The 22075-nt window shown below is 48.2% G+C and overlaps 1 protein-coding gene across 9 annotated transcripts in view; it reads right to left on the minus strand.

Annotated features, from left to right (window-relative positions):
- Positions 1 to 36: 36 nt before the first annotated feature.
- Positions 37 to 22075, minus strand: part of FRMD4A (FERM domain containing 4A) — a 387789-nt gene continuing 365750 nt past the window's right edge. For 7 of the 9 annotated variants that reach the window (XM_069873274.1, XM_069873358.1, XM_069873440.1 and 4 more), the window contains 8 exons: positions 18442 to 18564; positions 14774 to 15002; positions 13543 to 13599; positions 12835 to 13072; positions 12262 to 12426; positions 9658 to 10517; positions 7116 to 7212; positions 37 to 3611 (listed from right to left, as the gene is read on the minus strand). In XM_069873274.1, the coding sequence (XP_069729375.1) occupies positions 3509 to 3611; positions 7116 to 7212; positions 9658 to 10517; positions 12262 to 12426; positions 12835 to 13072; positions 13543 to 13599; positions 14774 to 15002; positions 18442 to 18564 (1872 nt within the window). In that variant the 3' untranslated portion in view covers positions 37 to 3508. Of the gene's footprint in view, positions 3612 to 5314; positions 5387 to 7115; positions 7213 to 9657; positions 10518 to 12261; positions 12427 to 12834; positions 13073 to 13542; positions 13600 to 14773; positions 15003 to 18441; positions 18565 to 22075 lie in introns of all 9 variants that reach the window. The other 2 variants (XM_069873195.1, XM_069872939.1) reach the window with 1 other exon arrangement.

Consider the following 22075-nt stretch of genomic DNA (forward strand, 5'->3'; position numbering starts at 1 on the left):
TAAAGGTAACTATACAAATCCTTAATACAAAAAGAATAAATTAAAAGCAGATCTTTTTTTAATTCTGCACCTTTTTCTACAACATACATATTTTTTTCCTTGATTACAGTTGAACAGAATCCAGTAAAATCATTTTCCATGCTCTAAAGTCAATTTCAGGAGAGACCTATTTTTTTTTTCTTCTTTTTTTCCTCTTTTTTTAAACTAGAGTCCATTTTACACAACTTGTAATAAAACTATTGACATTAATATATATGTAAAACTTTACATCTAGTTAACTAAGCAGTAACTGGTCATCTGATAGCACCTGAATGGGGATCGGCTATGCCTGAAACTAAAACTAAGACAGAGTGAAAACAAATCGGACTGTTCCAACATTTTCAACACTCAACTGCATATAATATCATTGAAAAATAAACCCTGCCTCCCAGCACGGCCTGGTGCATCGGCCGTGCGCCCGGCTCCTGGCTAAAACAGAGGGAGCGTCAGACACGGAGACTAAGAATGCAATGGTGGCTTTGTCAGCTGGAGCCTTGAAAAATAAAAAAAGTAAAGGAGGGGTTAAGTTGGTAGTCAAGTGCTTGTATACAATAGCTCTGTATATACCCCTCTGTGTTATACTTAAATATGTTAATCTCGTATGATTAACATTTTATGTACATTTGTGTTTAATTGAATTGAGCTAAACAGTAAAACCTGTTTTACTTAAATCTGTCTTTACTACCAGACTGGCTGCTCACGTGTGCCTTGATTGCAGAAGAGAAAAGCAGAACACAAAGCAAAACTCAATCCGTTTCCAGAAAGCTTTTTCTCTACTCGAGCCTGTTTGCAATTCAGGCCAACCTTTTTTTTTTTTTTTGTCCTAATTTCAGGGCTGCCACCTTTTAACCTTTGCTGCAAAACTGCAGATCTGATCTTGCGGGAATTAATGTTTCTTCCTGTAGTGCCCAGAGGCCTCGTAGTGCCGCTGTTGTTGAATTCTTTTTAATTAAAAGAAGGTACACAGAAAAAAAATCCCAACCAAAACCACTTACCAGGGAAATTAAAAAGAAAACAGACAGTTGCTCAGAGCCCCTAAAAATCCGTGGGCTAAATTACTTGCCGCTGCTTAATTTGGTCCTTATTTAATCCTTTTGCTTTAGCTACCGAATCTTATCAGTAAATGTTACTAATCAGTACTATCTCTTATCCCGCTAAAAATCCAATTAGGAGCTTGGAGTAATTCCCATGTTAAAGACCCCAAAGCACAAAGATGGTGAAAACAGCGATTTGCACGTCCAGATACGGGATGCAATCTCGCCGCTCTCTGTTCTTGCAGCAATCGGTTACACGGCTTCAGTTACTGTGCCAAGGGGTTGTGCTCCTGCGGTGCCTCCTCACGGAGCGCCAGAGCTGTGGGGCTGGCCTGGCCACCTTTAAAACCCCCTTGCCAATGTGAAAAAGTGTGCGCCTTGATGGTTTGTTTGTTTGTTTTCAAAGGGGTAATTCATTTGTGCTTCATGCTTGACTATGAAACGGTTTCCTTCCTGGCTCTGCTGCGGGTTTCCCTGGGCAAGGAACAGCTTTCGCTGCCCACCGCTGTCTTCCTCTCTACCCGGCCACCTCCCCTGCCTTCCCAGTGACGCCAGGCAGCGCAGAGACCTGAAGAAAACATTGCTGATGTGTTGCAGAAAGGCATCCGCTGCTTGCATTAATTTTTAGAAACCCCATCATCATTCCAAGCCCAATTCTGAAGAACCCATTCTCTTTGAAAGCCTGGAATGCAGTTTTCCAGCAATCTTAATACCAAAAGGTGTGGCAGCCCCCCAAGTCGGTGTTTCATTTTAAACGTTTCGCCCTACTTTGTCTGGTAGACGCTGTTGTTATTCTTGGAACACACACACGCACACACACTCGCACTGGTTTATCTTTTTTTCTTAAACTAAAGCCAACTTCAGTTTCTGCTTTTCACAAAGTAACCCCCTCCAGCCGTTTCTTTTAATGCCTTTCCCATAGGAAATCATCATTTGCACGCACAAACGGGAGAAGGCCGGGTGCCTCCCCCCATCTAGTGGCAATAAAAACAGCGTAGCACCGCAGTGAAGACTAGATGTGCCAGCTTCAACATCCACCTAGATTGTGCACTTGTTCGTTACAAAAGTGTTTTTGAGGCCTTTTTAAGTTCCATGGCTTGACATGTATAAAGCATTGCTCGAAAGTACGTGTAAACTTGCAGCTCCTTCCACGACGCTCTCGTTCGATTCCGTTTGGTCTCAGCACGCAGCTCTTCCTTGCGTCCAATGCTTTGTTTAGTTGCTTCTCTTTCTTGTAGTTGCTTCTTGCAATGGGAAAACTTGCCGCGTCTGCTGGTTGTTTCATCCCGCTGCGGAGCCTTTTTGTTTCCCGACAGACTGGTTCTCCCACACAGCAGCCCGCTGGGTGAGGAGCCCTTTGCTACACTGGTGCTAACGAAGGGAAGATGAGTGGAACAGATATGTTAATGCAGGTTTACAGGGCCTATTAGATTGCGATGTGCTTTCCCTTTGATTTCATGTTAACGCTTTGTGCAGAAATAGATAAGATTTTATTGGCTGTGTCTGTCTGTAGAAAGGTTTTTTGGCAATCTTCATCAGAGTATAAAAAAACCCAAACCAGCACAACCCCAACCTCCCTGTGTATTAGTGCGCAGCCCGTGCCAGCCACAGCGATGCTGCAAGCAGCAACCCTCGTCTCTGCTTTAGACAATGCCTTTGTAAACCTTGTTTGTCCAGTTTTCTAGTAGCTTGTAGTCGGTGATGCTGTGATACCAGCCCAGACCTCCAGCGTGACTTTGGCACGTTGCGTTACTTGACTTGCATGCAGGTGGGCTCAAAGCGAAGGCGATGCCGTTTCACAGGAGGTGGTCGTGTCTGCCGTTGAGTTAAATGAGACATGAAGCTAGAACTTGCTAAGCAAACTCATCCTGCAACATTAGTGTGGTGATCTTTGGCAGCGCAGATCTGATTGCGAGACTCTGACACATCGTTGAAGTGATGAGATTTTACTATTTCATAACAGGTGTTCTTTCAGGATTATGATATCCATTTCTCAGTCTCTGTCTCATTTTATCCCCCACCCCTCTTTAAATTAAACTACTGCGCTGTTGGCTTCAGATTGCAGGTCACGGAAATCTTACTGTGGCAGAGCAGTAAGATTTGATGTAAGCCTTGAAAGGCTTCCATCGTTTCCAAGGAAAATCAATTTTTTAACTGGCAACTGATGACTAAGATGGTTTTTGATCTGTGCCTGCTGCCCTGCGGGCCACGGGAGGGGCGTGCACCAGTCCAGCAGCGGGATACGCTGTGGTTTGTCGTTGTCGTGGTGGATGTCTCAGGGCCGGTGTTCTGTAATGTCGTCTTGAATTGCATCGTGAGAAAAGTGCTTAAGAGTTGAAGCTGGTGCTGGGTGACAGTGCATCTGGGTAAGGCAAATGACAGGCAGTGAGGTGATCTCAGAATGGCGTTGATGTGATCAGCTTGAGGTCAGGGGTTCACACTAGAGTCCCAGGCTTGGCTTTTTCCTGCCCATACCACTGGACATCTGCTAATTCTGGATAGACGGGAGAATCCAGGAAACAGCTATCGTTGTAGCTCCTGCAGGAGAAAGGAAGTTTCATTAGGACAACGAGGGCTCCTGGGAAGTTCAACCATGGGCATAAAACATCATATCACAGATGGGAAATAATGCAGGATATTTACAGACCCCACTGCACTCTGCAGGTAACCCCAGAGCCAGTGTTTGGGGTGGGCTCAGCATGCAAGACCCTGCTTTGACCCAACTTGCTCTTGCCTGGCAGTCCCATTCGCCCCAGCAACCCGCCTGGTGTGAGAAGGCAGGAGAAAGCCAAGCTCTGGATGAGTTTTGCATGATGCCGCGATGGCAACAGGCAGAACTGCTCTGCTTTCAGCCTGCTGCTAGTGGATGCACCGTGAGAGAGCACAGCGGCTACTGGAGGGTGAGAGCTTGTAGCCCACCCCACCACACGTGGCACCACGCCTGCCTCTGCTTTCTCTGCGTGTGGCGTCTTTCTTCCTAGGGTCCAGCAGCGGCCCCCTGCCTTGCCTAAAGGGCTCTTGCCTGGTAGTAAGTTGCAGTAAAGGTATTTTTCAGTAGGATGCTCTGCAGGGAGCAAGTCTTAAGAGTGGCCCTCCTGGCCATAGACCGTAGTATGGAGTGGGAACACAGAAGGTGGAGGGTGGTGGTGCTTTCCTGATGCTGGGCAGAGGCTTGTGCATCACCTGGCAATCCCAGAGTTATGTGGCTTTCCAGGGGAGAGCTAGAAAGCAGCTACCGAGAGGGTACGTGGGTAGGACTGTGTTTTGTGGTAGGTAGCCTAGCCCACATCTTGGGGCACCTCTCTTGACAAGCTACTGTTTCTTTTGCCACGTGGCTTTTTGTTCGCTTGCACAGAGCATACGAGACAGTTCATGGCATCTGATGCAGTCTGGCAGTTCCTGCTTCCTTAGTTCTGTTTTCCACCTGGTTTCCCCGAGACCAGTTTCTGGGAGGAACATGAGCAAGGGCATCACCATCTGCATGTTAAAGAACCTTTTGTTTCCCAGCCCTGTACGGAGGTTTATGGATTACCTCGAGAAAGCTGGGCTTGAAATACTTGACAGATGCCAGCTGTGAATGGTTGTAGATTCAAATGAGTGTCAGACACGACAGCAGTTTAATTAAAATAGAAATACTCTGAGGGTTTTTCTGTTCCCACCACCCTTCCCCCTCTGTCTTTCCACAGGAACGGGGCCAAGATTGCTCCTCGCTCCATGAAACCTTTCTGCTGCTGCTAACAGCCTCTGCTTCACAGCTCTGTGCTGCAGTAGGGAAGAAGGAGAAGGGGGTGCTCGGTGCCATGGCTGGAGCACTGCCAGGAGCTCAGTCCAGGTCTCCCGAGGTCCCCATTAGCTCAGGTTTGTCTCCCTGCCACGCTTCTCCCAGGCTCTCCCACAGCACTTTGTCCATGCTGCTTTCAAATGTCCCCAGCTGCAGATTTGTCACCACCACCCGCTCTCTGTGCCCGTTCAGCCTCTGCAGGAATGCTGAGCGGGCTGGCCTGTGGTCCTTTTTCACAGGGGAAAGCCCCGCAGCCGCAGACTTGCTGAAAAGGCACAGAGAGGGCTTTGAGATACTTTCAAGTTGTTCTTCCAAGAGCTGAAGGAAGCCTCGCTGCCAAACCATCAGGCACGCAATGAAAAGGGCTGCTCCTCTGGGACTGCGGGATGCCGGTTATTTGCACTGTGTTCCCGGACTACAAGGCAGAAGGATGAAAGAACAAAACATCCCCTTACTATACCTCTATTCATCAGTACTTTGGTGGGTTGGAGACTGAGACTCATCCATAGTGGGTGAGTTGTCTGTTGCTTCTCTGAACAAAGGAGAGCAAAAAAGGAGGAAAGAGGAGAGAGGAAATGTTAAAGAGAAGAAGTGACACAGACATTGTTACGAGCTTATTAATCCAGTGGGGAAACAAGTTGATGAATCATCTTTAGAAAAAGTTAGTGACACAAAAACGCGTTGGGGAGAACTGTCAATCTTTTGAGTTGTGCTGGGAAGGCACAGTGGCTCTCACAGTAGGGGGGCGGTTGTGCTGTATATCTAATAGCAAACATTGTCTGCTCCAGCTGTATTTGTAACTACACCTTGGGTGTTGTGCTCAGGCATGAAATAAGTGCTGATTTGTCTCCAGTTCTGTTTGTACTGGTGGTTGGTGCAGGGCCTAAGCTATAAACATCGATAACTTCACTTTCACCAGCTGAGAATTTGGCTCGATGCTTTTTTGCTTTGAGAGACAGGGAGTAGGAATTTCATCTTGAATGGAAAAACAAAAGTTGGATTTTCTAAACAGTTTCCTCAGCTGTCTGCTCACCAGTTTTGCTTCTGGTCATCATGAAGATATTTAAAGGAATTAGGATTGGAATGGAGACTGAGACTAACATTTGAGTGTAGACTCAACCCTTTCACAGTGGAAACGTCAGTGTACAGTAGAGAGACCTGCTGTTGTGCCTAACTTGCGAGCCCTCGACTTGTGAAATGAGACCAGGAAAATTCTCCTCTTCTAAAGGTGGAAGCACATACAAAGACAATGTGAGGCTGGATGTCAAATATGTGAATTTAAAATTGAAGGCAGGCCTAAGGCAGTTGCGGTTATGGTTCTCCTCATCTCCATTTTAAAGCACAGTCACAAGTGGAGTGAAACCAGAGGTCAAACTTGGTCATAGGTGACCAGAAGAAATTAAAAAGCATGAGATTTTCCAGTGGCTGCACAGTGAAACGTCTGCAAAGTGACTGGTCCCAATTCACAACTCGGAGGCTCATATAAGTTTTTCTACTCTAGGGGTATTTTCAGGACTGCAGTCTGAAACTTTCTAGTTGATCTCACCAAATTGAATTTAGATGCAAAAATTTGGGATAAGCTCAGCTAGATGGGATCTGGAAATGTTCTTTACTTCATGGGGTAGGACAGAATTGCAGGAGATGATTGCTAAAGAATACCCATGGGAGCTAGCAAAAGGTTTGCTGTTCACTCACACACTTTACAAAGGGGTGCCAAAGAACCCAATTACTATATTTACATGAGTAATGGCTATCTGCATGTAATGACTCATTCGTGCTTTGGCGAAGCATGTTAAGTTAGTGGTAGCTGAAAAAAGGTGCCCTTAATAGTCATTAAGAGACGTTGCTATGGAAAACCTAGGAGAAAGTGTGGTTGCTGCACACACAAATATGGCAGGTACGCAACCTTGCCTTTAAAGTGAAGATCTCCTTGGTCTGGACAGCTAGTGTGATGGTTGCTAAAAAAAAAGATCAGCTATTTCGACATACAGAAAATTGGAGGAAGGAGACTGTTCAAGCAGGAAGAACCTGCAAGGCTTCTTTCCCTGTGGATCCGGCACGCTTGGAGCAGCGCTGCTGGGTGTGGATGGCACTGTCGCGTCTTGGTCAGCCTGAACTAGAGCTCCACCACTATGAGAGCACGGGTGGGAGGCTGGAAATGTTCCCTGTACCCGTGCTCTTTCCTTGTTCGTGTGCGGGGAGGCTTTTCTCACCAGCACTGGGTGAGGTGAATTCTCTAACGCGATCCCACAGACACTCACCCAGTCTGCCATGTGAGAATGTGGTGGGGACTGCCCGGCGGCGTGGCTGCTAGTTCACTTGACGGTGTTGAACTCCTCTGGCTGTGCGGTAAGGCAGCTGAAAAACAACCGAAGAGGGAGAAAAATAACTGGTGAGGTGAGGGTGCAAGGGTCAGGGTGGTTCAGAAGCATGAGCTGGTCAGACCAGCAGAAACATGTCCTGCTGTGAGTAAACACAGCCTGGGAACCAGACCTCATCCTGTTCCTGGATGCCGGTGCCTGAACACAGCATGGGAGCAGGAGCCTGGTGCTGATGCACATCACTGGCTGGGTCCATCCTCAGTTCTGCAGGAACGCATTGTTTCAGCCCAGACTCCAGCTGAACACAACTATCAAGACTCTCCCGAGCCCTGCCTGGGAAACACTGCCCCTCTCCCATCAGGAAAGCTGCTGCCTGGACTGGGGCCTGAATTAGAGGAGCTCAGCCAGTCAGGCTTAGCCCTCTGCTTCCAGGGGTGTTAGGAGAGGAGATGCTCCATGTCCCTCGGAGCCAGAGCTGGTGCTGACAAGAGTCTGGACAAGTACATTGATTCAGGTGCAAAGGAGGAAGCCAGACCTAAAGATTTCAAAAGCTACAACCACCTTTCACTGTGCATCTGTAATAAACTGAAATGCTTTGCTGACCCCACTACTACAGGACTAGCGGAAAGGCTTATCTTGCCTCAACGCAGACAGAAGCAAGGCGAACTACAAAATGTACTGTTGGCAGTGGTGCTCAGGGGAGCTTCCTGGTGAGAGCCTGAGAAAGCCACCTGACTGATCTTTCCTCCTCCTCCACTCCACACAGAATTGAACCTCTGAATTTAATGTATGCCTACAAGTCTGATCCACTCTGAAGGGCAGTGGGAAGTCCAACAGATCTATCAGCTAGGGCTAATCAGCTAAAATGACGGATGTTTCTACCTGGCATCCCCTTCTGTGCTGTTAAATTCTTTAGCTGCTGCCAAATGACACCTCAAGAGAAAAACAAATTCTAATCTGTTCCTTGGAGCCGAGAACCCTCGCGGTCAGTATCCTCCCACAGCCAAAACTGGGAACTGACTCTGAACGCAAAACCAAGCTACACTGCCAACTGGTGATGACAAGCTCTGATTACTGAGCACACTTGCCACTGTGCTGCCCAGATACCACATTTAGATGTAAAGACCAAGCTGGGTGGGGGAATGGGCTGACTGACAGCAGTTTTTGTGTGCTCTTCCTCCTAACCCCCACCATTTTCCTTTCTAGATTACTTGATGGACTAGGTATGGTTTCCAAAGCTAAGCAAGCTTTCCAGTGTTTAAGTATTTTGTGTTGCCGGGCAGAACAGAAATGCCACTTAATCAAAGGGGTGAAGACAGTTTCATATGGAGACACAGGACGGTTCCACCAACTACTCAGTTGTATCTTGGTTCACATCTGGGCTTCCTGTGTGTGTTGGCATCACATGTAAATCAGCCTCTTCTCGGGCAGCTGTTGGTGGCCCACGAGGAGCCTGGGGTCAAACCCCATCTCTGCTTTCATGCTGGAGTCAGCAGTGACTACAAAGCCCCACTGGTATCAGTGTGGTGGTCACCATGTCCCAGGCATGATGCTGGGATGTCAGAGGGCCAACAGCCAGCACAAGTGGGCAATACATTGGTCAGCTCGGGGAGGCCACAAGGACCTGTGCCAAGTGAGGCTGGAGCAATGGCGTCTCCCATGCCAAGCCTGAGGTGTGTAGAAGAGTGGCGATGAGCACGGCGCAAAATCTGATTAACCAGCAATCCTGTCCACATGGGGCCGGATTCAGGTTTTTAGCAAGTCTTTGAGATATCTAAACTGGCTTGCCCGGCAGTGACTGATGACCGATAAATATTTAACCTTGGACTGCTCCATAACACATAGTGGCCCCCTCAGTTTTGTGAATCTGACTGTTTTCTTACCATTTAATATTAACAGCCTGGAGCAGCGCAAAGCTCTGTACACAACAAAGCTACCCGAGCTGCATGGGAAACCCAAGTTCCAGCAGTGCACAAAGATGTCATCTCTCAAACATTTTCACAGGGGGTGGAAGGGCTGGGATGCTCCCCACTTAACCTTTCTCATGCTTTTGGTGTTTCAATGACGACATGCATTCTCCCAGTCTGTGCTGAGCCACTGCTTGCTTCATTGCTCCCCTTGCTGTGATTACTCGAGAGTGACCCCCCCCGCAGTTTCTCCCTGTTCAGCCCCGAGTGCCGTCACCCAAACCCCAACTGCACTCTGAGAAAAGACTTGGCACCAACACGACTTCAGTCCCTCCCTGTCTTTTGAGCCCATCATTGCAAAGTGATGATTTCCACGGCAAAAAAAATGTCACCCAATGAGTGTTGGACAAGGCTTGCCCCACAGCGTTACACCGACAGGCTTGATGAGCAGTGTGTGAAGGCCAAATAACATGCTGTGGTCTGGCATTGTCTCCTGCTAGGGTGTAATGTCTAGCATAAAACCAGGCTGCATGAACCCCCGTCCCTCCTGCCCCTTTGCCTGGCCCGGCTCTCACCTGATGTTGCTTTACACATCTGAGGCATTCTCGTGACGCGGCTGTGCGCCACGAAGGTGCTTTGCGAAGATGTGCTGTACTGGGAGCTGCTGTCTGAGGAAGTGGAGCTTGTGTGCGAGAGGCGGCTGTGCTCCTTGTGGGAGGCCGTGGACCGCTGGTACCAGAGCCGCAGCTCGTCTGACACGGCAGTCCTACCCGAGCCTTTCTCGTGGCCCTCCCTGCCCAGAGATGGAGTCCTTATGATTTGGGAGCGGGAAGGGGTCAGCCTGACGGAGTCCACTTCATCCCCGTGCCAGTTCTCCTTAAACATCCCCCCCGCTGTGTAGGAGTTGGAGGTTTTGAATTGTGCTTTCACGCTGTAGTGTCCCTCCTGGTCGTTCTCCAGGCTCCTCACCACCACGGGTGTGGAGCTGCCCTCGATGTACAGGGGATACTCTTTGATCCTGTACTGGGACGAGGGTTGGCTCTGGCTGTGCAGGTAGACTCGGTGATGCCCTGTGCCGTTCCTCGCAGCCAGGTTGGGCATGCTCCCTGAATTGGAAGAGACCAAGTTGCCTGCCGATTTGTGCCTTTGCCTCTGCCGCTCTCTGGCTTTCGATGGGGAATCCTCTGCCAGGGTGGAGTAGTTGGGGTTCATCTGAGCAGGGTAGTAGTGCTCAGAGCTGGAATGGCTGGTGCAGGAAGAGCAGTCGTCCATGGGGTCAGAGCCATTACTGCTACGAGTCCTTGGGGTGTAAAAATCAGGGCTCCCTGTCTCGTTTTCTGAGCCGAGGAGCTTGCCTTGCGACTCCAGACTGGAGCTCCGGTGTCTAAAGTGCTGAGCTAAGCTGTGCAGTCTGGTTGGGCTGATGTCTACTGACCTGCAGGTACCAGGAAAAAAAAATCCAGGCTTATAAGTTAACAGGACATAGCACTTCCCATCCCCTTCTGCGCACAAGATCAGCCTCGCTGGCAAAGAAATCTGAGGGCGCTGAAAACCTGGACCCTCCAGCACTGCATGGGGCCGCTGCTGCCGAGAAAGGAACCTGCTTCCCTGCTGTAGGGTTTGGGGTCATTAGTTCCTACTCCTGTTCCTCTGCACTCTTGGTCTGCAGCACCAGGTAGGATGTAAACCCTTATGCAGCCCAATTCCTCTGTGACTTGCCACCATGGCAAAGACCCAGTTTGAAGAGCAAAACCCAGGGATTTCAAGTCCTGTCTTTGCTGGTGCAGCCCCATAGCAGAGCTGTTTGAATCGGCACCATGCCTGTGCTACCCAGTTCACCTTGCTCCAGCTCTGCAAATCCCAAGACCTTAGCCTCAAAGGCAGTGGGATTCCATTTCAAGTGGCCAGTGAATGTCCTGCACAGGTACAACCCACCTGGTGTGAGACAGACAGACTACTCCTACTTAGACCAGCATGCAGTCATTTCTCCACTGGCCTTTGAAAAAGTCACCTCTGCCAAGCAGCACGGTTTTACTGAGGACTAGCTGCAAAAAGCACGTGTAGGACTGTTTCAGGCAACCACCGCCAACTGTAAGTTTACAATTCTCAGTTCACAGCCAAGTCTGGGTGGTCTCTATTCACCTTGGCTGTTTGGAGAGTTTCAGCCACCCATTCAAAGAGCAGGAACACCCTGCAAAGTGTCACATACCCACATGACAGATGGCCAAGGCCAGCGCGCACAGTTCATGAATGAGCCACAGACTGAGCAATGGTTGTTTCAAACACCCAAACGGCTCCTACCCAAGTCAAGGCCACTTCTCAAACCCTGTGCCAGGCTCGTTTCTCATGCAGCTCAACTGCAGTGCTAGCAATCATTGCACTCGTGAGAGGTACACTCAGCCAAAAACTTGTAATAAACTTAACCCAAGGCCTTCATGCCTTATATTGTCTCTGCCCAAGTCTAATGTGTTGGCATTACTCTTGATTTATGATGAGCTAAATGATGGCTCAGCTCTGCTTCCCATGGTGTCCATCAAGTTTGCCACCAGAGCAAAACAGCAATGAAGCTGAACAGCTTGTAGAAATCCTGCTGGAAGTTGGAGTCAAATTGAGCCACACATCAAACCACCTCCTTCACACACTTCAGCTCTCCTCCCTGTCAGCCCTGGGCTTATTCCACTGCCACCTGGACCCTCAGGTGGACTGCTTCACACAGGCTCATTCTCCACATATGCTCACACATGTGCAAACATTTTATCTATGAGAGAGAATTAACATTGCTCAACATTTCACATCAGACAGGAAACAACATGTTATTTGCAGCTGTATCTGTGGAGGAATTTACTGCAGAATTTAGCAGTAGTACCACATCCCTTTTAAATGTGGCGTGGGGTTTGTGGCATCCATAAACAGTCCCTGAGATGAAAGGTCCCAGCAGAAGAAAAGCTTGATTACTTTGAGAGGGTGATGAGGGGTCAAATCACATTTATCTGAAGTGATTTCAGGGTCTCAGTTTGGGAGAGATTCCCTACTGCCAACAGTACTTGAGCCTCTGATGTAAACAGGACTGGTTTGTGTCCTTTCCTGAGCTGGGAATTAATTCATGTATTAGGGAAGGGTAAAGCAAAGAATATTTCTTTCAGGGTAAGCAAGGCGAGACTGCAGCTGGGAAGACTTACCGTGTGGAGTGGACGTAGTGTGGACTGCGTACCCGTAGATCCGGTGTGGATGGCATGCTGGATTGGGAGTTCCAGTGGCCAAGGCTCCGGATGGGGCTGTTCTGCAGCGAGCTGCTCCCTCCCGCCTCAGCACAGCTCCCAGTGCTGGGGAACCGCTTGTGACTGCTGCAGAGCAAACACCTTGCTTCAGTTCCTGGTCGGGAATTTAGGGAAGGGGCTCCCACGCCTCTCTCCAGATCTCAGGCATGTGCCTATGATCTCAGCGTGGTGAGCAGGGGCTGGGTCAGCTGCTGCTCTGAGCTGCATCCCAGATCTTGTGCTCCTGTACTAGCTGGAGGTCAAGGCCAGGCCCTGCCAAAGCTCTCAGATGACCCACCATCCTTCCTTTCTATATGTTTTTTTAAGTAACATTGAGATACCAAGCAGCAGTCATGTAGCTGCAGCTGGTTTTTATGAGATGCCTATTGGCCAAAACACCTGTACGTCTCCTTTTGGTAATTTGTAAATTCTGAAAGGACTCACACCCATCCCTCCTGAAAGTTTCAGGATGGAGGTTCAAGATAGCTGGCTTACCTGGAATGACTGTGTGAAGAGCGTTTCTTGACCTTCTCATAGGGTTCATCCAAGGATGACTCGCTCCACATCTTGGGTTTGATGGGGGACTTGTCATAGTCGTTGCGGTGATAATGCATTTGGCGGAGGCCTTCCAGCGACTGCGGAGGAGGAGGCCTGTTGTGCAAGGGTGGCCGGGGAGGGAGTCCTTTGTGTGGGGACTGGAGAGGGGATATTGTGCTGGTAACCTGAGAATCGTCTGCAAAGAGAAGAAGGGAGAGAGGTGATGGCTGTGTGACAGGTCCAATGGGGGCACAGCCCTGAGGGACACCACCACGCCTTCAGAGCCTCCTTTCTTACTCTGCTTCCCCTTGCTATGCTCCAGAGCAACCTGAAGACCCAGCTTTCAGAAGCGCAGGGGCTGACACTCCCATTTTGGTCAGCGAGAGTGTGGGATGCATTAAAACACTGAACCCTTATGAGAAAATAAGGGGGCATTCTGGAACTGTCTTTTGAAACAAATCAGGGCAGTCACCACAGCACTACTCACTGCTCCAGGCCTGACATCTGACTACGAAGGGAAACAGGGGAAACAAAACATTTTTGCTACTGGGATATTTGAGCGGATTATTAGACAGAACAGTTCCTCTATTTTGAGCATCTATCAGGAGATCACACATCCGTTCCTCTTTCTTTCCTGCCCTCTAGAACCTTCAGCAGCCAACGTACCATCCTCGAGAACAAGGGCATCGGAGAGGGAGCTGTCTTCACTGGCAATGTTTCCTTCTGAAGGGAAGAAAATAAAAAGATGGTCAGATGGTCCTGAGAGAGTCACAGTAACTGAACTGCACTGTGATCTTCGTCCACTGAGTCTTAGCTTTAAGCAGTCACCCACATCTTCCTCCTCACACATCTGAGAGGCAAAATTCCTATGAATAACTGACTCAGCCCACTCTCAGTCTCAGAGGGCAGAGCAGCAAGCCAGGTCCCTCACTAGCAAGCTGCCTTTCAAGGAGCTGCTAACTCTTTTCAATTAATGAGGATTAAGACTGAGTCACAACGATCCCCAGAGGATGGAAAATGGCATGGTGCCATTAGTGAGATTTATCTCTCAGGCCTTAAGGACCCTGGGTTTGATCTCTGCCTTCTTAAAATGATCATCCTGTTCCTAACTACAGGCCCACAGTTTTGTGTAATTCAGGGAAACACTTTCTGAGCATCCTCTGTAGCAGCAGGAGAAGCCCTCACATCCTTGGCATGCACACATTTGAGCTGCCTCCCCATCCTGTGTCCTCCTGACTGTCTGTTATCCCTGCAGCTTGGTACCCAAGTCACAAATACAGCAGCTCTAATCTCAGTTGCTGCTACAAAGGCGCTGAGAAAAGCTCTGCAAGTCAAAGGGAAAGGGCAAAATCAGCAAGGAAGAAAGAGCCACAGCAGAAAGTTAATGGATTTAATGAAAAACCAATCAACAGCCCAGTAAACCATAAAGTGCCCTGAGAATTACATTGTGAAAAAAAGAAAAGGGAAAAAAGCATTTGAGCACAGCAATGACACTGCTACCACTTTGATTTTACAGATGCCTTTCAGCTAGAGAGCTCACCCCAATCTGCTAACATTAATTACATTTGTACAGCACCACTCTGGAGGAGACGTTAACAGAACGATTTTATAGGTGAACAAAGGAGTCACAGTCTGCTTTCCTGACACGCTTATCATCTACAGCACGACACTGCTTCTTGTGCTGTGAACCAGCACATCCCAATGCACAGCAGGCAGCCCAGATACCCATCTGAGCACGCCAGCACAGGAGGAGACAGCCCAACCGCCAGCACCTGTGGAGTCCTCCAGAGAGTAAAGAGGAGAAGAAGTGGAGGAAATTTTTGCCTTAAATCAAGAATTTTGCTTCCTGCCCTCCACAGACCCTACCAAGATGCCATGGGTGCTAAGTCTCACTTACCATCTATGATCAGGGAGGCTCTCTGGGTTGGCTTCTTTCCAGATTTGATGCGATACTCATTGATGGCGTTTTCAATCTCCTGCAGTTTCTTCAGGGCGTTCAGGTAGGACGTCTTCCTCTGTTTCTTCAGCTTTTTGCTGACGTTTGGGTCGCTTGCCAAGCGCCGGGCAGCCTCCGTGATCTGGGACTGAATGGCAAACTCCCTCTCCAGGCGCTCAAGCTCTGCCTCCTGGGAAAAGGCAAGTGGATTCCGGCTGTCACCAAGCTCTCTCAGCCCAGCTATGGAGAAGCTCACCTTGAACCTGGCCAGTGGCCTCCAACCAAGGTTCTGCATTAGCAAAACATCCATGATCATGCTGCTCCTCTCATCTCAAGGACTCCCTAAGCACACCCATCTCACCTTGAATGCCTGGGAGCACAACTGGTGGAAGGGATGCCCCGTACAAGGAGGACGTATGTGCTCAAGCCTCAACCCTGATGTGCAGTTTGGCCTTTTCGTGCAGTTCAATACAGCTTAGTTGAATGGTGCTTTACTGCTGACACATCCATCTTTTTACACCCATCTTAGGGATAACCCCTGCTTCCCACTCGCTCCTTCTCCCTGTTTCCTATCTCCATATTTAAGCCTCCTTTGATACCAGTGCTACGTAACGATGCAAAGCTACAGCTTTAACTTTCCTGACAGATTTGCTTGGCAACCACTGACCTCTTTGGTGAAGATGGTCTGATTTCTCCGTGGTGTATGGCCACCGAAGTCCAGGGGACAGTATGAGCTGAAGTAATTATGGGCTGTTGCAACTGATTGCACCAGAACACTGTCTCCTTGAGTTAGAAGCCAGGAGTGTGATTTCAGAATGAGCAGTGTGCAACAGCAGGCTTTCTGTACACCAAATAGGACTAGTGTCTTTAGTACAAGCCCTTGCAGGGTCTCAGCAATTTTCAAATGCAACCAGTTGTGCCCTGGAAGCTACCTACTGATTTTTACTTATCCTCCGAAGTCAAGGGATTTAAGCCAACTCATGCCTACAAAGAAGCTGAAATAGAACTTCCAGGTCTGCACTGGGTCCCCAAGCTGATCTGCAGCAGATCTAGTTACCTTCCCCAGCTCGATGGAGTGTTTGGTGTCAGTCTACTAGAAAGGGGAACACAGTATATTGCAAATCAGAGAAAAAAATGCTGAGCTTTTTTATTTCCAGTGAATTGTGAGTGTTCAGATTGCAAGCTCTGACAACCATATATTAATAGAGATCCCCTGTTACGCAAATCCAAATCCTTCCTCTTCATTTAGAAGCAGTGTATGCTGCAAAAGCTAATGCTGTGGGCATTAATTGAACTGAAATAGTTCTCTAAAGTTTTTATTCTGGGCTTCTGGCTCAAAAAAATCCTTTTGCTGTCAGTGATGAGTCAGTATTGCCCTACAACTGCCATTATAAATTCCCTCATTTTACTGAAGACTGAACCAACCCTCATCATCTTAACAGATCCCTTTTTGCTTTGGAGAGTTTAGAAGCTCTGTCAGCACCAAACTTATTAAAACCGAATTTGACACCACAAGAGTTTTAAGGACTGGAACCGAATTTGTTATGTCCTGACAAAATCCTTCATAGAATCAGGAATTATGGACCAGGTAGAGGCAATTACCAAAAAATACAATAGGACCCATCCCTGCAAGTTGTTTCCTGACAAAGCCCTTACTAAGGGTACAGAGAGTTTGATGTGACCTGTCATTCCAGACCTTCACAGACTCAGTTCTAAATCATGTTGTATATCTTAGAAAACTAATATTCATTCTCCTCACGGCCATAATCATCTATTTTCTTCCAGTGCGGCCCCTATAAATAAAGCCTCAGAAAATGAGGGTTATCATCTGCCTCCAGATGGAACTGTCTTGCTTCAGGTCCTTGTCACACATGCTAATATCAGTCCTGAATTTATGTGACTGAAGGATTATTTCACTTTTGTTTTAAATTGAGTTTCTAGCATTTGCACTTGCTGAAAAGTGCATGAAAATCATTGCTGGCCTCTCTAAATGCTCTCAAACTGGCAGCCAAATAAACACAGCTCAACACAATTCTTCGAGAACAGAAATTTATGGTTTTCAACACAGTCTTAAAGTTTGACAGATGAAAAGGGAAGTAAAGAAAAGCTGAGTCAGCGTGTTTGGGTTGCTGATGCCAGAAGGCAGAGTGCCTGCAATGGGGAGGAGCTGCTTTACCTTCATACTCTCCCCACCTTACCCTGCCACAAGATTAAGGAGATTCCTCACCCACTGGCCCCTAAAGCTGCCTTGTAGCAGTAATATCCAGGGAAGCTGGAGATCCAGTTATAACTGAGCAGCCAACAGACTGCAGGGGTTTTAGGAGTAACTCAGCTAAGCCACGTTTCCCTTCGAAAACCTTAATTAAATCTGCTAGTTCATGAATATTTGACTTTGGTGGAATTCCTCTCCCAGGCTCCATTGAGAACAAAACTAAAGAGCTCCAGCTGTTTATTTTTTCAGCATAAGGAAAACGCCAACAAAACGCCAAACAGTTAATTCCCTGGCTGAACGGAGCCTTAGACCGCAGTGTCACAGCAGCTTCAGTCTCTCCTCTTACGAAAGTAAAAAGGAAACTCAAGACTGGAATATACACAAGTGTCTTGAGACAAATGTGTCTCTGCAGACAATAGCTTTTCTGTGAATCTGGACCCGCCTTACAGCTGCTGCAGGCCTGTTTTCACAACCACGGTTCAGGGCACTGACCCAGCACGTTGTGGGAGCAAGGCAAGAGAACAAACACTCCCTGGCAAACTTAGAAAAACAATTCTAGCTCCCCATAGGTAGAGATGAAGGCTCTTTTGTTTGAGGACCGGGGCACAGAATGCTTTCACCGTGTTATTGCAGGGCTAAGATGGATAATTGTGATGCTTTTCTCTCCGGTTAGGGTAGGTCTGAATTTGGATTGCTACTGAAACAGCAAGCGAGTGGCTGTTTGTCATAACAACACAGGGTAGCAGCAGAGGGCTCAGATAGCTCAAGGGCTCCTGAAGTGCTCCCTACTCCCACAAGTTCACTGGGGTTGTTTAGCCTGGAGAAGAGGAGGCTGAGGGGAGCCCTCAAGGCTCTCTACAACTACCTGAAAGACAGGGGACAAGAGGGAATGGCCTTAAGCTCTGCCAGGGGAGGTTCAGGCTTGACATCAGGAAAAACTATTTCACAGGAAGGGTCACTGGACACTGGCACAAGCTGCCCAGGGAGGTGCCCCTGGAGGTGTTTAAAAGATGGGTGGATGAAGTGCTGAGGGGCATGGTTTAGTGATGGATAGGAATGGTCGGACTCGATGATCCGGTGGGTCCTTTCCACCCTAGTGATTCTATGATTCTAAATCACTGCACTTAGTCACCAGAGTGCTTGGACTGCCGTGGTCCAGTTGGTCACCCAGGCTATTTTTGTTTCCTCTAGTTAAGCCAGGGCTGAACTTAGAGAACTTAAGAGGGTTTATGCTTCACTCCAGGGCACCAACTCTCTCGCGGCTTCCTTGTTCTGATGGATATCAAAAAAAAGGCACTACGACCAGCTACAGTCATTCAAAGAAAAAAATGACTGTAACACTGATGGTTCCCATGTGATGCATGCTGGATGTCTCAGAGATGGGGACACAGGCTGGAAGGGAAGGGCACGGTCTCACCTCTCCTTTAGGCAGGATTTTCTGCTCATCCAGCTTAAAGGCAGTTCCTATTCTTCTCCTGACAATAGGTGGCTCCTCCCCTGGATCAAGGGGGTATTCTCGTGGCAGCTTTCCTGTGAGTTCCTGTAAGCAGAAAATTCTGTTAGTGATCTGGGAAATCCTGTGGCAGAGCAAAGCACAACACTGCTCTTCAACCGTGATCATAAAAAGACAGGCGTGCATTAACAACACATCCAGTTCAGCCAGATGATAAATATACAGGACGGCACCCAGCCCTGTGAACTCGTCCCAGGACTTCACAATGAGGGAGGGAATTTTATTTTAACCTGTGTATGAATACATATTGTTATGGCCTGTCCAGGGTATGTCTGTAGGTGGTGTCCATCCCCAGGGCAATGGAGCCTGAGGCTGAACAGACCGCAGCACACATGCTTTCATCTCTGCTGCAGTGTGAGCAGGAAAGAAAAGCTTCTATCATCTGCTGAGTTATTGCTGAGAGAGTGGTGAGCAGATCCAAGAGCCTTCACGCAGGACGCAGGGCTGCTGAGTCAGAAAGCCCCATCAGCAACAGCCATGCAGGTTATGACCTGCACAGAAGAACATTCCCATCTGATTTATGATATGTCTGAGAGGAATGCAATGAAAATGGTCACTAAAAGCAGTGCCTGGTACTTCACTATCTGTCTGATAACACTTCATGTATCAGAGCCCTTTCCAAACCCCGGTGATGTCATGGGCAGCTTTCGAGCAATATTCGATGACGATTTGTTAGAGTGATGGGGTCATTTGCAAAGATTGGTTCAGAATCTGAAGCAAACCTCACAGAACCAGGGAATATCTGGAACACAGGAAGCAGTGAGCACCAATATTGATGTTAATGCTGTGGGACTTTTTTTCTCCCTGGACTACACAATACAGCCACACATCTGAACTGAAGGCATTCAAATGCCTACAGAAAAGGGCAGGAGCCTCGCTAGGAGCACAGCTCGAATCCTTGTACTCAGAAGTCTCCCCATGAAGGACAAAAGGCTTTTGTGTTCTTTAGCATCAGCCTTGAGAGGATCCAGCTGGCAGAGTAACCTAAATCATCTGAAGCCCAAAGAACAGCAGCTGACCTTAATGCGAGTGTGCAGCTCAGGCCCTGCCTGCCCTGGCCTCTCCCCAGCTCCCTAATGGTTTTTTTCTTTCTACTCTTTTCAGGTCACTAGGAAACAAGGACCTGGCCTTTTCAAATCCTTCCTTCAAGCAGTTCCCAGCAAAACGGGTTTGCAGCAAAGCTGACGTAGACAACCCCCTTTTTCCAGAGGCACCATTGTAGTGCCCAACGAGTCCCATTCCTTGATGCCCTTCCAACCCTGTCAGGTTATTTCAGTTTTTCTTCAGTAACACATTCCTTGTAGTGTGATGTGGCTCTAGGCACTGCATCAAGAGACAGATCCCTGTATCCTTTCCTGAGGGAAACAAAGATATTTCCCTTGTAACCCCTAACTTAATATGAAGTAGGGCAGCGGGGAAAGAGTTAATATTTTCTGTGCAATGCACCAGGATTGGAGCAGAACAAAATTAATATGGGCTACCACGCTGCCTTCATAAACTGAAAAGTATTCACAGGCACAGTCCTGAAATGTAATCTGAATTAATAAGTAACTGGAGTAGTGATGGCCCGAAGTAACCTGATGCCACTCTTAGGAAGGGCTCTGGCTCTGCTGTGCTTGCTTGATTATGCCCCCACTTTTAACCCTTTTAATCTCTTGGTTTGCCTCCTTCTCCCTCTGTTTTGCCCATTCCTGTGCCAAAGCAGAAAGGACAAAGGGCAGCCTGAGAGGAAATACTTCCAACTGGAGGCTGCTGATGGAAAGCTACAAGACAGGGTCAGATTCCAAGTATCCATCAACTGCCTGTCTCAGATCACCTAGAGAAAGCACGAACACTTTCTACCAGCTCTTAAGGTGCTGACAGATGGGCTCTGGCCAGTCTTGCCGCAGCACGTTAAGGAGATATTGCTCCTTACCACAGCCTCCATGCCCCAGTGGGAGTTTTTGCAAGCATCCCTGTTGCTTGTGAAGTGTCAGAGGCTGCACTGCAGATGAGGCGGGAGTTAAAGTGAAGCCAGGGGGCTGTGAGCTCCTGCAACTGTCACACAGCATATTTTTCCCCTGCATGCATGCTGCTGCAAGGCACTAGTCCCCAGCAGTCAGGCAGCAGAGCCCTCCAGACCCTGTCCATTAGATCCCAAAAAGCATGTGACTGCATCCTGCAGATGATCTCAGCTCTATACTCGATGGACTTAGGAGACTGCATATGGTCCTGCGACCTTTTTCAGCACAAGCTGTTTGTCAGCCTGGACTTCTCAGGTGGGAAATGATTGCTTGTGTGGAGCAAAAGATGGGAACTGGGGCAGCAGAGGTTTCTGCTGATATTTTTGTGGAGAGATATTTTCCACAACTTATTCTTGCTGGCATTAAAACTACAGATTAATTGACACAAAGTGCCACAAAAGCTGAATAAGTAACTTATCTCTCCCATTTTTGTGAGATACACATCAAACATTGAGCAACAACTGGAAGATCACGGTGCTGCAGTCTGCAATCATTTTTCTGTTGTGCTACATACCATGATTCGTTGTTAAATTCAGGCTTTCAGGCCTGGTACAACACAGAGAATTGCTAAATGAGCCAAGTGCCTGCTGCTGCTGATCTCCACACACATCTGCAGCAGGGTTGTGATTTCCCCAAATGTGAAACTGATCTCTAAACTGGCCCGTGTACTTCAAGAATGAACTGGCAAGTGAGTGGGATGGTTATGAGACGAATTCCTGAGCTGTCCTGCATGTCTTAGGATGACCATGGTGACTCCTCTTTGCAAAGTCTACCACACTGCCATTGATGAGAAGCTTGACATGAGCCAGCAATGTGCGCTCGCAGCCCAGAAGGCCAACTGTATTCTGGGCTGCATCAAAAGAAGCGTGGCCAGCAGGTCGGAGGGAGGTGATTCCACCCCTCTATTCCTCTCTTGTGAGACCTCATCTGAAGTACTGTGTCCAGTTCTGGAATTCCCAACATAAGAAGGATATGGAAGTGTTGGAATGGGTCCAGGGAAGGGCTACAAAGATGATCAGAGAGCTAGAGCACCTCCCATATGAGGACAGGCTGAGAGAGTCGGGGTTGTTCAGCCTGGAGAAGAGAAGGCTCTGAGAAGACCTTATAGTGACCTTCCAGTACCTGAAGGGGGCCTAAAAAAAAGCTTGGGAGGGACTGCTTACAGAGGTTTGTAATGATAAGACTAAGGGCAGTGGGTATAAACTGGAGAGGGACAGATTTAGACTAGACATAAGGAAGAACTTATTCACCATGACAGTGGTGAGGCACCGGCACAGGTTGCCCAGGGAAACTGTGGCTGCCCCATCCCTGGAGGCGTTCAAGGCCAGGTTGGATGGGCCTTGGGCAGCCTGATCTAGTGGGATGTCCCTGCCCATGGCAGGGGGGTTGGAACTAGATGATCTTTAAGGTCCCTTCCAACCCAAATTATTCTATGATTCTGTGATTTCTCTCCAGCAGTGCCAGAGCTTATTGGACGAAGGGAGTCTACACGGGGCAGATGAGATCTTGCGTGCTGTATGTAAGAATGTACTGTG

Source organism: Phaenicophaeus curvirostris, chromosome 1 (genome assembly GCF_032191515.1).
Source record: "Phaenicophaeus curvirostris isolate KB17595 chromosome 1, BPBGC_Pcur_1.0, whole genome shotgun sequence".
Taxonomy (NCBI): Eukaryota; Metazoa; Chordata; class Aves; order Cuculiformes; family Cuculidae; genus Phaenicophaeus; species Phaenicophaeus curvirostris.